Here is a 14,768-nt window from a genome sequence, read left to right as displayed (position 1 = left end):
TTTATTTAAAAAAATATTTCCTCAGATAAATAATGTAAATATTTTCTAAATGTTTATCTTTGCAGGCCTTTCTAGTAAGACTCTGTTATTTATACATGGAACCGTATAATATAGTATGGCTTCTGCTGCATCCATAGCTTCTTCTTAGAGGTAGAAAAACATGGGCACTAGCATTTATAACAGTAGAAGGTAGATATCCAGATACACACTCCAATATATAGTATAGGTGAGCATCTCACTGCTGCTTATCTAATGACTTTCCCTTACGGCTTGGCATCAGTATCAGGGCGCCTACCTATTACTGTAATAAATGCTAGAACCCATGCTGAGCTTTTGCTCTGAAAAAGAAAAAAGAAATGATCTCCCTTATTCTTTTACTAAGAATACAACAGAAGCCATATCTATTCTAATAGACAGATATGATTAACAGAGCCGCACTAGAAAGACTCGCTCTGACCCACATTTTAAACACCAGGGCGTACTGTTACTTAATAATTGTAATATTTCTGTAAGGAAACTTTTTACAAAAATTTTACAAAGTTAGTTTAAAATGCACATTCAATTTAATTACTGTCGTTTGTATTATTGGAACAACTTCTTTAAGGATGAGGAAAATCAATACAACTCTGAACGCATCCATGGCACCTCTGAAACCAAATACTATTTCTACAGAAGAATATTCTTCATTGAAAGGCCTACCCAAATAATCTACCATCCAAAAGTTCTGTCTCTGGAGAATTGCTGTGGAGAATAAGCTCCTAAATCCCAACTCCTAGGGTAGAACTGTTCACTACTTGCTGTGGCGTCTTCCCTTCCAACCAATCATATTGCGATGCATTTGTATAGGGCCTGTGTTTAGTACCAAAGCTCGGTCTATTCACTTGAATGAGACTGAGCTGTGAACAGACCAAGTGATTGATGAACATAGGGAATGGCATTTCAAATGGCTGATCTGCGGAGGTTCTGTGTGTCGGAGGTCAATTGATGACTTATCCAAAGGAAAGATCATCAATAGATAATTTCCACGAAACTCCTTTAGGCTTAGGCCCCACATTGGAGAAACGCAGTGTTTTTTGTTGTAGATTTCCCTGTATTTTTTTGAGACAAAGTCAGGAGTGACTTGAGAGGAAATGGAAAATATATAGGAACTTATTATACTATTAACTTCTGCTTAGTCCACTCGTAACTTTAACTAAAATAAAAAAGCAACAAAATCTGCAACAAAAATTTGTATGTTGCCGCAACGTGAGGCCTCAGTGTTACAGGTAGTCTGTCAGCATGAAAAATATTATTAAACCAGTCCCAGCACCTTAAAGTGCTCAGAGCAGTAGGCACAGTGCTAATAATTACAGCATTACAGTAAGATCAAATCAAATAGGCTTTATTGGCACGTCCGAATGGATATTTGGCATTGCCAAAGCTAGTAAAGTGTGTGTGGGGGGGGAGTTGGAGTTGAGAAGGAGAGTATGTGAGGGGCGGGGTGGGGTGGCTGATTTGGGGGGTATAACAGTCCATGGAGTCTCATCTTCCTCTTAGTTCGTGACCGCTATATGGGGAGGTGGGGTGGGTGGTTTGGGGTATAACAGTCCGTGGAGTCTCATCTTCCTCTGGTTTGGTGACAGCTGGACACGTATTGGGCAGCAATCTCCACAGTGGCCTCTTCTTCAACCAGTAGGATGTAGAGTTTCCTCTTCTCATCTGCAGATATGAAGTCTGGGATGTGGGCAGAGAGTCTTTGGTAGTAGACGGCCCTCACAGCTGAGTATTTGGTGCAGTGTAGCAGGAAGTGGGCCTCGTCTTCTAGGGCCCCCTGGTCACAGTGCTGGCACAGTCTGTTCTCCCATGGCTTGTACGTCTGCCTGTGTCGCCCCGATAAGAGCTTCCTCTTATTCCGAAGGAGTTGGGGGAAAGCTCCAATTACATCAGTGTTGCTGGCACTCTATCTCATTTACATAGGAATAAAAAGAAGCTATAGTCATAACTAAACATCCATTATGGCACTGTATTCATGGCTCTGAGTACTATCAGTACTGGGGCTGGTTTAGGCTAAGGCCCTATGTTGCATAAAAGCTGTTTTTCTGTTGGAAATTTTCTTGCATGTTTTTGAGCAAAAGCCAGAAATGGATTTGGAAGCGTAAGTAGAAGAACTTTCTAAATATTTCCCATTCCTGTTGAAGCCACTGTACTGTTTCACTCAAAAGAATAGCAGCAAAATCTGCAACAAGAAAACCAGCTTTTCTCTAACATGGGACTTAGCCTTAATAATGTTATTGGTGCTGACAGATTCCCTTTAAGCCCCATTGACATGGTTATATTGAAGCTTCAAGTTGTATTTTGCCATCATATATCAGTCATAAACTGAGTTAGTCCCTAACATACCTATATTTGCCTCTGACTTAATACAGAGGTTTTTCCTATTCATTTGATGCTGGAGTCAATAGAAAAAAAACATGTCATATTTAATCAAGTATCGTATTACAGAGATTTTTTTTAGAAGAGGATGTGTCTTTTGTATGGTGATGTGTAGTATGTATCATATGATCCCACACATAGCAGTGCCTACAGCTCCACAGTATGGAATTTCAGTCATTCTATGCCAGCCCTTACTCTTAGGCCCAAGCAGAAGCTTTTTAACATTTCTACACTGTCTACCTATAAGTATTGGGACACCTGTGGTAGAACAGAAAAACAACATTTCTTCATATTCAGTAGTTGGTAGAACCAGCAGATGCTTCCTTACGGATGGTATTGATTGACACAATACTCCCGGATGGCTGGTGAAACTCCTGGTGTATGTGAGCCATCGGTTGGGAGCAGTTTCTCTGGTCAGCACCCTTCGGTCTCTATCTCCCAGTTTTGGAGGTCTGCCGACTCGGGGCACATTCCGACAATCACTGTTCACCTTCCACTTCGTAATCACATAGACTACTGTCAATTTGGGGTAATTCAGTTCGCTTGCTATGTCCCTTAAGGATTGACCATTTCTGTGGTACCTCACAATTACCTCTTTCTTGAAATCGGACAACTCTGCACTGCACATCCCGACCGCAGATACATGGGTGTCCAAATACTTGGTAGACAGTGTATACTGAGGAATAGTGTATTACATTATATAAAATGGCATGAAACTATGAAACTACAGTACATGAAAATATAAATTGTACTTTTTCTACTATTCCCAATAAAGATAATGACAGTCCCCCACCATTGCCAGAACGTACACCTGAGTCCTTCATAGTTCCTGATGAAGAAGGTAAGTGCAGCATAGGTACAAGAAATATATTATATATATATACATATCTTATAATATTGACCATAACTATATGTTATGTACTTCTCCTCTCATATACTTGTATACTTTTCATATATAATGAAATTCTGAAAATACCAGCCACTACTTTTTTAAAGGGGTATTCTCAACTCAATTATGGCATGTCTCGAATCTCTATCTTGATTACCATTCCTTACCTCCCCAAAGGCCTTCTCATCATATATATTCATCATGCATAGTGTCATCTACTGTACTGCAATACAGAACCTTGAATTAAAACCGGAGTATTACTCACAAATAACAGACTTAGGTTTATGTTAGAAAAGTAGAAACATAATGAATTGCTGTGGCAACCCGACCGGACATAATGGTATGATCCAAACAGAGGGATACATTATAACAAATGTATAAGTACTTAACATTATGATAAATACTTTCACAAATCCACCCACCCAACCCAAAGTCATTTTTCTCTGTTCATGACAGATACTTTTGTAAACATGATTTTTCCTGCATTCAAGCTCTGTGTATACAGCGATCAAGAAGACAGGAATAGTGATAAACTGTCTCTGAATTTCTATGGAGAATACATCTGTCACTGACAGCCAAGTCCCCTTCCCTGCAGTTGTATGATCTCACTGCAGCTGTAGACTTTGCTTGCTGACTTACTGGAAGTGTAAAGCTATCAGCAGTCAGCCGCAGCTACATGATTTCTATGGTGGACAGATGTCCATCATGTTCTATCAGGAGATGGGAAACGTCATGACATTCTATGCATTTCCATAACCATCAATGCTATTTTGCTCTAAAAAGGCTGTCAGCTGCTGTTTCCATGACCAACTCCTTTGGTAGGCTATTCCACAGATTCACTATCCTTACAGTGAAGAAATTTTTTGGGGGGAAAATTAACCCCTTTTTTTTTCAAACAGAAGGAGTGCCCCCTAGAGGGGATTGTACATGGAACAGCTTTTTCACGTATATCTTTTATGGACTATTTATATATTTATATGTATTTATCATATCTCCCCTTAAACATGGGCTGGAAACACCGGGATTTTACAGTAACTACAAAGTGGATGGGAATCAGGCGAATCCCATGCCCACTTTGAGTTTAAAACCACAGTGCGGACACGCTGCGGTTTCCAAAACCGATGCGGTTTTGGAAATCGCAGCATGTTAATTATATCTACGGAAACGCCGGCAGCTTTCCGTAGATATAATTGCAACAGAAAATCTGTGGAGGAAAACACCTCAAACTTTCTGTTCAAAGCGCTGTGGATCGTCCCATGGGGACTTAGCCTTAAAATCACAGCATGTCAATCATACTTGCAGAAATGCTGATGTTTTCCATATTGAATATAAAAAACATCAAAATTGTAGTTCATATAAATATCAAAAATACTGGCTAAATATAGGAGGACAAACACACCACAAAATACAGTGAGTGGCAGGCAACAATGAACAGTAAAATATGAACATGCAAAAGTGTAACAAAGTGTATAAAACAATGATATTATAATAATGTGTCAGCTAGCTGAAAAGTATATGCACAAAAATAAATATAGTAGCAATACCCCTTAGTAGAGATAGAACTCAGTGTAGGTGCATAAGGGAATACACACATGTAGCCATATACACAAGTGAAAGCATGGTAGCTAAATAATGAAGTGAGTGCAAGGCTGAAAAGACACTACAAGTAAGGCATGATACAAAGATTACCAAATGAAAGACTTTGAACACAATGTATTGTAGAAATAATAGTGTCCCCTGACGAAGCCATCCGTGGTGAAACGCGCGTCGGGCGTTCCGGTCTTTGGTAGGCATATTCATTATTATTTCTGCAATAAATTGTGTTCAAAGTCTTTCATTTGTTAATCTTTGTGTCATGCCTTACTTGTAATGTCTTTTCAGCCTTGCACTCACTTGATTATTTAGCTACCATGTTTTCACTTGTGTATATGGCTACATGTGTGTATTCCCTTATGCACCTACACTGAGTTCTATCTCTACTAAGGGGTATTGCTACTATAGTTTTTGTGCATATACTTTTCAGCTAGCTGACACATTATTATAATATCACTGTTTTATACACTTTGTTACACTTTTGTATGTTTATATTTTACTGTTTATTGTTGCCTGCCACTCACTGTATTTTGTGGTGTGTTGGTCCTCCTATATTTAGCCAGTATTTTTGATATTTATATGAACTACAATATTGATGTTTTTTTTTATATTTGATTACTAATAAATACAATATTTTTATGGTGATCCTGTCTTTTGACAATTTTTCCTTATCAGTAATTGGCTTTTCACCTTATCTAAGCCTTTGTTTGCTTTTGCCGTCGTTTATTCATTCCTGTTTTCCATATTGGTATAATAGGGGCAGAAAATCCGCAGAGGAAAACTCTGTGGACTTTCTGTGAAAAATGCTGCCGATAAAAACGTGATGCGTTTCTGCTGCTGTCTTTTCTGCCTTGTTTTTTTTTTTACTGTGGCTCACGGCATAGGACCTTAGCCTTAACCAGTTTGCAATCCAATTACAAACAGTTGAAATCACCAAAAAGATGAGAAATAAGTAATACTTGAACATTTCAAATATCGATATTGTAATTCTGTTGTATTACTTTCTTAGAATTATCTCCTTTCTTCATAGTGTTTTCAGTAACAGAGCAACCACAGGACACTTCTAAGTTGCTGCCTACACTGCAGTCAAAAGCTCCCAGCGTAAGAATCGGCATGTCACTGGAATGGGCAGGTGTATCCCAATGTAACACTGATGACTTCAGGCTCATGGCACGTAGCAAGGTATAAACTATGTTTAAAAGGAGTTGGGTAGAAAATGCCTTCAATACCAATATTAATGCTGTGCACAGCCTTTTAGGAGCAGAAATTTACCTTCATGCCAAGAAACTTATGAAGCAATGCAGATATGACAATATTTTTATGTATATGGCAATCATTCTGCAAGTACAAGGGATTGGGCCTGATTTGATCATACACAGCTGCAAATTCCAAGGTTCTCATTGGAAGTGCAATGCAAATTAGTTTCACATTTTCAGCTTCTGTTGCTGCTGCCTATAGGCAAATATCACAAATTGAGCCTCTCCTTTATGCAGTTACAGGATGATTTGTATGTAATAAAAAACAATTATCTATGCATTGCTTCATCGGTTTATGGTCAGAAAGGAATTTTTGATAGACTCCCTTTAAAATATTAAAGTAGAAGTATATGCCTGTAAGAATTTAAGAATTGGTCTTTTCAAGTGGCTAAAATAAAGCCAAAAAGCAAGTTAAAATATGACTATAAAGAAAAAAAAATTATATTAAAATACCATTGTACCTGAGATATTTCAAGAGATATCAGTGATTGAAAACATAGTTGGATTTGGATATACAGCTGCATATAAATATCCTAATCCCGACTGCATTTTCAACCAGTGATAACTGTGGAAATAATATGACACCAAAAACAAGTTTCTCCATTTTATAATGTCATAGGCTGCTTTCACACGGTCGGTGATTGGTCAATGATTTTCATCAGTGATTGTTTGCCAAAACTAGGGGTGGGTTAAAAAAAACAGAACAGGTACATATATTTCTATAAGGCTAGGTTTACACTGCAAGCGCTGTGCCAGAATCAGTGGAAAAGCAGCTATTAAATAATGCAAAGAGCAGGACTTGATGCAGGTAGTGAAAGGTCCTCGTTAGGGTTTTTTTTTCTCTAGTCCCCACCATTCCCGAGCAATCAATGCTGTTAATTTTCGTGCCTTATATTTAGTTTCTGTACTGTCAAGGGGGGCGGTGTCAGGCAGGAACAGACAAGGGGTGTGATTCTAAGCCATGGTACAGTCTGCGTCTGATTGGAGCTCTGAGTCACACCCCCCTGCCTGACACTGCCCTTACAGAGCTTAAATAGCAAATTAGGCACCAAAATGAACTGCACTTGTTGCTCTGGAACAATGGAGACTAGAGAGAAAATTCCAGCTGCTCAAAAATTACTGGAACATTACTTAGTCACAGATGCTAAGAACTTGAATTGGTGAAGGTGGTAAAATGTCCCCTCTAGAGCAACAAGAATTTTAACATTTCAAACTAAATTATTTTTTCTTGCAATCATTTTAATGTTATTATTTTCATACCTTATCTTTTCAGAGTGTAAAAGTGAGGGGATCAAAGTTAGGTAAGTCTATTACTGACTACGCTAAACTTCAGTTTTGTCATAGAATATAGTCTGTAGCTCTCCAATTTGTTCAATAGAATAATGTTGTGATAGCAGCTCTCTACTGAAGGACGTGGAGGCTGAGCCAACTTACCTTGCACACCAACAAGATGACTTCCAAGTTCACTGAGAGACAGGAAGCAACTGATTTTAAGGTGGTGGAGGAGCCTTTTAAAGTGATGGCTTCGTTTCTTGTCATAGATATCCTCCTGTCGGTGTTGTCATGGAAGTGTATGTGTGTTGCGGGGGAAGGGCGGGGCATAATTACATAGGCTAAATTGAGCAGATGATAAATACTACAACGAGTAAGAGAATGGTTATTAACTATTAACAAAGGGGATGTGCAGGAATTAAATTGTGACAGCTTTCTCAAAAAGTGACATCATGTTTGTCACATGACAGTGCCACATTTCCATCTCAATAAAATGAATGGACTGAGCTGCAGCATGACCATGTGACCAACGAACCCATGTTGTTTTTTAAAGTCGCGCACAACCCCTTCAAACACACAAACAATTTGGGTATGTGCACATATACATATTTACTTATGAATGTGTATATATTTATACTGTATATGTAGGTAATGTACCTGTATGTATAGTATATAACCAATTAACCAATATATATATTAACCAATATACTGTATATCTGTAAATGTCATCCCATGATACATCACTTCCCAGTAAATGCTGACTGTGACTGCTTAGATCCTTCAGTTGATTGATTCATCACACGGTCATGGCTCTTGTTCCTTCACTAATAATGTGAAGGAACAACAGAAAGTCTTTTTTCCTAGGGTTGTTATCCACATTCCCAAATATCATAAAGTATGAACATAAAATATACCTATATCTATATACATGCATATTAATGTGCTGTTTGTCCTAGAAAAAACACGGAATAGATCACCTTCTCCACCTCCCCTACCAGAGAGAACTGAGGACTCGTATATGATTGCTGATGAAGCTTGTTGTGAGTATAAAGACAGAATAATAATGGTCATAGGATCATCATGATAATACATGCTGCTTTTTTAATTGTGAAATAAATGGAACCAACATATAAAAATGTTTTATCTATTTTCCAGTAAAATATATTAAAATTTACATTTATTACTTCCTTTTAGGCAATATCTTAAGGCTCATGCATATAGTCATATTGCCAATCCATGTAGTATGGTACAACTGATCTATGTAACTAGAAGGAGTTAATGGAGGGATAAAGTAGTTATTTTCTTAGTTTGTTATGTAATGTAGAGTTAAAGGGAGAATATCCATGATTTTCTCCAGTTATATGAGTAAATAGTGTCTTCCATCGCGATTTTTAAATCACATTTTTTGTGTTTCATGTTTTCTCTACTTTTCACAATTTGTTTGTTTGGATCTGTATTTTAACCAAAAATGGATTAAAAGGTAACTTTTAGAATATTTGAAGTGTTGCAAACTTTTCTTCTCTTCAATTTTTGTGGGCCCTGGTGCAATGTTTTGTCCGGGTCCACTACTTCATCTCTACAGAGAATTCTTGATAGTGATGGTTACAGGAGCTAAAGAGTTTAATCCACCTTAGTGTGGTTAGGGTAATCTGTGGGTCTCCTTGACTTATGGGCATCATCGAAGCTACAATCTCAATACTGATGTCAGTGCTTATGGGCTCCCTATGGCTCCTGGGCCCCGGTGAGACTGCACCCTCTGCAACCCCTAAAGTTACACCGCTGATCATCCATTTCAATAGATATCTGAAATCTGAAATCAGAGCTTGAATCAGGTGGACTACAGTTATTAAATGAAAGCAATTGTCAGCCATTGATTTTCACAACCCTCCATTGGCCATTTTTATTCCAGCAGTACCAAAAAAAGTAAACATGTATATCAACTATTTACAGGTATTCCCTTCAGTCGATCCGTGGAATCAACAGTTTGCAAGTAATCCAAACCATGCAAAAAAAGTTTTGTATAATTGTTACTAGTCAGTATTACCAAGCTGAAAATATGTTCTAGACGTGCCAAGTTTTACATTATTTTGTATCTGCGTAGGAAAAGGCTTAAACACAGGATTCAACTATAAACGACTATAATTATAGAGCAAAGTTTCAATTTGAGATAAGAATCTAAATGTTAACATTATGTATTGAACATTACTAACTACTTTTCAGCGTGTGCCTGCTGTTAGACCTTACTCATAGGCTACTCTACTTTTTCAGATATAGAAAGCATTGTTCCAGAAATCCCTGAGCCTTTACATCTCATTGAAACAGAAATCAGTGGCTCGGCGCCATCTTCACAGCCTGAACAACAAATCACCAGAAAAAAGGTAATGAATGCTTTGAAAGCAGCAAACATGAGTGTTCAAAGGGTTCTCGTCTACAGAACTTCCATTTTCACATTTATATGGTAATTTACCATTAGGAGTGATAACCCAATGCATTGAGGTAATAGTAGTAAACCTTGTAAGAGTTCCTCTACAAGCGTACAATTATATCAACAAATGGTTGGCAAAATGGTTTTATCTCTAAATTATAAATCACATTCATACAACTGAGAATTTTGTGGTGTGACTAAAATTACATAGTCAATTCCCCAATATATATTCTAGAAGGAACCCACTAAGGATGGTGCATTTTTTTTTCATCTTTAATCTCCACCTTCCAAGAGCTATGACTTTGTTACTTGTCTGTATTAGAGCATAGTTTATGCAGAACAAATTGTACATCATAATCTCACCACTTAAAATCAGTATATTATAGAATGGGAAAAATACACAATAGCACCATTTTCTTATGGGTTCAAATTGGTTGGTTTATGGTTTTCCACCATGCAGTACAAATGATACGTTATTTATATTCTGCAGCTCAGCTTGATTACAGCTGTAACAAATTTATAAAGTTTAACAACTAAAAATTATTTGCAACACCATGTTATGACGTCCGTAACTTTTTAATATTTTCATAGAAGGAGCTGAGTGAGGGGTTTTTTTTGTTGTTGTTTGCAGGACAAGGTGTCACTCTATTTTGGGGAATGTGAAACACTTTGATCAAATTATAGTCATTTTGTAAGGGAATTGCTAGGACAGCAATTCCTCAGTAGCTGCTGGGGAACCCTGGGGGAAAGGGCACAAGAGACAATGATCCCTAAGCTGAAACCCCCCGCTGTCCCTTCCTGCTTGCTGGTCTTATCCTAAGTAATAGGCGACAACTGGTCGTCGGGCCCTTTCTATATACGTGAAATCGCAGAATGCAGACAAGACAAACAACAACAAAGGGAGGTCAGCTAGCCAAGGATCCGGTAACAGTCAAGCAACACAGTACAGAATCAAAATCCAATAGGATAGTCAGAGGGTAAGCCAGAGGTCAAGAATAAGAATACAAGTAACAAACAGCAAGAGAAACACCAGCATGCACAAGATAATAGCAAGCACCAATGTGAATGGGAGAAAACAATAAAAAGGAAGGAAGAACCCACCCCAGACCTGATAGGAAGATAGGCTGTCAATCACACAGGCAAGAGAAACAATAACCATTAGAGGGGCAGAGGGAAACCAATGTGAAGGAGATTGGTGTGGTGGTAAATCAGTTACCCAGGTGAGGGAATAGGACAGTGTTCAGACAACATAAGAAGAACCCAAAGCAAAGAATCAAAACCGAACACCTCTTCTGCGCTGAAGTTCGAGCGGACGTAACACATTTAGGGTGGGTTTTCTATCATGTTAACAAACTCTGCCTTTTCAAATATGCAATGAGGCCTAAAACATTTTCAAGCAAAATTTATGTTCTGAAAGCCAATGGTTGCTCCCTATTTTTGGGCCCTATCATATGTCCAGACATAGGGTGAGGGCCGCAATAGGGATATGTCAGTAAAAAACAATGTGATATGTTTTGGGGTGTTCTTTTGAAATTACAGATTTGTGCTACTTTAAATCCTGCAAAAAAATTATGGGGGTCAAAATATTCACTATTTTTTTTTTTTTTAAATGTAGATTGTGAGCCCCACATAGAGCTCACAATGTACATTTTTCCCTGTCAATATGTCTTTTTTGGAATATGGGATGGAAATCCATGCAAACACGGGGAGAACATACAAACTCCTTGCAGATGGTTTTATGCCCTTGGTGGGACTCCAGTGCTGCAAGGCTGCAGTGCTAACCACTCTACAAAATATTCACTATTTTTACACAAAATGTGGGTCCTGAAAGCCATTGGGCAGGGGTGGGCAATTAATTTTCCCATGGGGCCGTATAAGAAATTGAAACTATGCTAGAGGGCCGCGCCACGGCAAATTTAGCTCCACCCACTTCTACGTTGACTCCGCCCATTCCCAATCATCTTTCCTTGTGCCCCCACACAGTATAATCCTCCTACAGTCACCCGTACACTATATGCCCCCACATTGTAATGTTCCCTTCCAACTGCCCCACGGTATTAAGCCCCTCTCCTGGTGCCCCAGTATAAACTGGTGGAAACTAGAGGGGACATGAAACTGGAGCAGCTGGAGGGGGACATTAAACAGTGGGGGTAGTTGGAGGGTGGCAATAAATTGACAGCTGGAGCGGGACATGAAACTGGGGGGCAACTAGAGGGGGACATTAAAATCGGGAAGCTGGAAGCAGACATTAAACTGTAGGGGTAGCTGGAAGGTGACATTAAACTGGGGGCAACTAGAGGCAGACAGGTCCCCCTACAGCTTCCTCCACGGCTTAATGTCCCCCCAGTCTGTGCCCTCTTCATCTACCCCCAGTTTTATGTCCCCCCCTCCATTTCTCCCTCAGTTTCATATCCCCCTTTATTTTCCCCATTTCATGTGTCCCCCCCCCCCCCTCCATCTGCCATCTCTGCCCTAGTATAACATTCCCCTTCCATCTCTGCCCTAGGTTACGGAGACACACACATATATAGACAGACAGACATAGACAGACACACATATAGACAGGCACACATATAGACACACACACATACAGACACATATAAACAGATACACATATAGACAGGCACACATACAGACACATATAGACAGGCACACATACAGACACATACAGATAGACACACATATAGACAGGCACACATATAGACACACACACATATAGACACACATATAGACAGGCACACATATAGACACACACACATACAGACACATATAGACACACACACATATAGATACATACAGACAGACACACATATAGACACACATATAGACACACACACATATAGACACACACACACTCTCTCTCTCCACCCTGCAGCTCACCTTACATCTCTCAGTACTTTATGACATGCTCCACATCTCCATCTTCGGCCGGCACTAAGACACGCCCCCTAGACACGCCCCCTAGACACACCTCCCTAGACAAAGCTGTGCGGGCCGGACTGAATCAGTCAGAGGGCCGGATGTGGCCCGGGGGCCGGACTTTGCCCAGGTCTGCCATTGGGTATTCTTTCCCTGACTATATATTTGCTTCAAAAGTCACATGTTCTGTTGGTATGTCATTGCAGCAGTCGAGACCAAAAAGGGTTAAGTTAGGTATGTTGGGGATTGTTAAGGTATTACTATATCTTCTTTCTACTGTATTTTATAGCCTACTAAGCCATATGAAACAAAAATGTATGTGGATGGACAACCCACGTACATAGAAAATATTTTGCACCCATGTGTGATTTGGAACTATTTTCTAATTTACTTACTGCAGCCAGAGACTTAGACTAGATATGGCCTTCAACCAACATTCAAAGGATTCATGTAAAAGAAATGCAAAATATGTCTGTCATCTGTAATTATGATTATAAAAATATTTTTGTGCGTGTCTATTCAATTTTTTTCTCAATTTACAGAGCCTGAAAATATTAAGAAATGTGAAAAAAAGTAAGTCTAAATTTTAAAAAATCTTTTCATTTAAATTTTAGTAATAAACATAAAATTTAGATACTTTGCAAACATAATATTTCTGTATGCTCAGGATTTGCTAGGACAGAATGGGGCTCACAGCAACTGATTCTCCCCTAATGTAACATCTATTATCCACATCATAAATGGAACATCAAACAATAGTACAATACATATTAAGGGGTCCAGAAATGTATTGCCCTTTAATATTGTAATAAATGCCCCTACTCCATCAAACCATAACCCCAATACACTAGAAATACCCAAGCAAAAGAAAAATTAAGAGTATAGTACTCAGTATCACGACAATGATTTTAAAAAGTAATAATGTTTATTATATCCATTAAAATAGTACATAATAGTATATAAGACAAAACATAATTTCTAAGGGTAATACATTTCTAAGAGGACCTTAGTGTCATATAGATCCGAAATAGCAAAGGGCATGACATAAAAAAGCAACAACTGTATACATATGTCACGTATCTAATGTATCATCATAGTGATGTTAAACGACCTAGAGTCTATGCAGGGAATTTAGTTCATAATTAGAGATGAGCGAACAGTGAAATATTCGATATTCGTTATTTGTTTCGAATAGCCGCTCAATATTCAACTATTCAAACTAATATCGAACCCCATTATAGTCTATGGGGAAAAATGCTTTGTTTCAGGGGAACCCACCATTCGACTCAGGAGGGTCACCAAGTCCACTATGACACCTCAGCAAATGATGCCAACACCTCTGGAATGCAACTGGGACAGCAGGGGAAGCATGTCTGGGGGCATCTAACAAGCCCAAGTCACAGTTTTACCGCACCATCAGAGCCTATCAACTACACACTTTCCACACTCTAAAAAAACTCTATCAAAGTGGGAAAATACCTGTAAATCTTCTTTCCTCCCCAATTGGATGGACAGAAACCCAAATTTTACTCTAATGAAACCTTAACAAGCACCCCTTTAAATCACGTTGCCCATGACACCCACATATGGAATAGGCAATGGGAAATCCAACAGTACCCACCCTTAACTGTCATTGTGGATGTGTGTGTGTGTGTGTGTGTGTGTGTGTGTGTGTGTGTGTGTGAGTGATGTGGTAAGACCTTCCAAAATTCACTTTTCTGGCGCTTAACATGAGCCCTTCCAAATTAAGTTAGAGGCCCTTAAGCTGAGCTGAGCAGAGATTGGGGCCCTTTAGGTGACTTCAGCCTCTTACCAGCAGAGTTTTAGGCCCTTTAACTTAATTGAGCCTTGCACCAGCAGTATTTTTGTCCCTTGGAGTGAGTTAAGCCTCTAACCAGCAGAGTTGGGGGGAATCCGGGTGGATTGAGACTCTAACCAACAGAGTTGGGGGGAATCAGGGTGGATTGAGACTCTAACCAGCAGAGTTGGGGGGAATCAGGGT

At 39.0% G+C, this 14,768-nt stretch overlaps 1 protein-coding gene across 1 annotated transcript in view; it reads left to right on the top strand.

Moving 5' to 3' along the window:
- Positions 1 to 14,768, top strand: part of PTPN22 (protein tyrosine phosphatase non-receptor type 22) — a 90,986-nt gene that overhangs the window by 62,758 nt on the left and 13,460 nt on the right. Inside the window, exons 14-19 of the mRNA XM_075264088.1 lie at positions 3,188 to 3,253; positions 5,925 to 6,076; positions 7,424 to 7,451; positions 8,379 to 8,462; positions 9,691 to 9,800; positions 13,309 to 13,339. Coding sequence (XP_075120189.1) covers positions 3,188 to 3,253; positions 5,925 to 6,076; positions 7,424 to 7,451; positions 8,379 to 8,462; positions 9,691 to 9,800; positions 13,309 to 13,339 — 471 coding nt within the window. The remainder of the gene's footprint in view (positions 1 to 3,187; positions 3,254 to 5,924; positions 6,077 to 7,423; positions 7,452 to 8,378; positions 8,463 to 9,690; positions 9,801 to 13,308; positions 13,340 to 14,768) is intronic.

This window comes from Leptodactylus fuscus, chromosome 2, assembly GCF_031893055.1.
Source record: "Leptodactylus fuscus isolate aLepFus1 chromosome 2, aLepFus1.hap2, whole genome shotgun sequence".
Taxonomy (NCBI): Eukaryota; Metazoa; Chordata; class Amphibia; order Anura; family Leptodactylidae; genus Leptodactylus; species Leptodactylus fuscus.
Note: the sequence above shows the minus strand (reverse complement) of the source record. Positions and strands in the feature narration are given on the sequence as shown.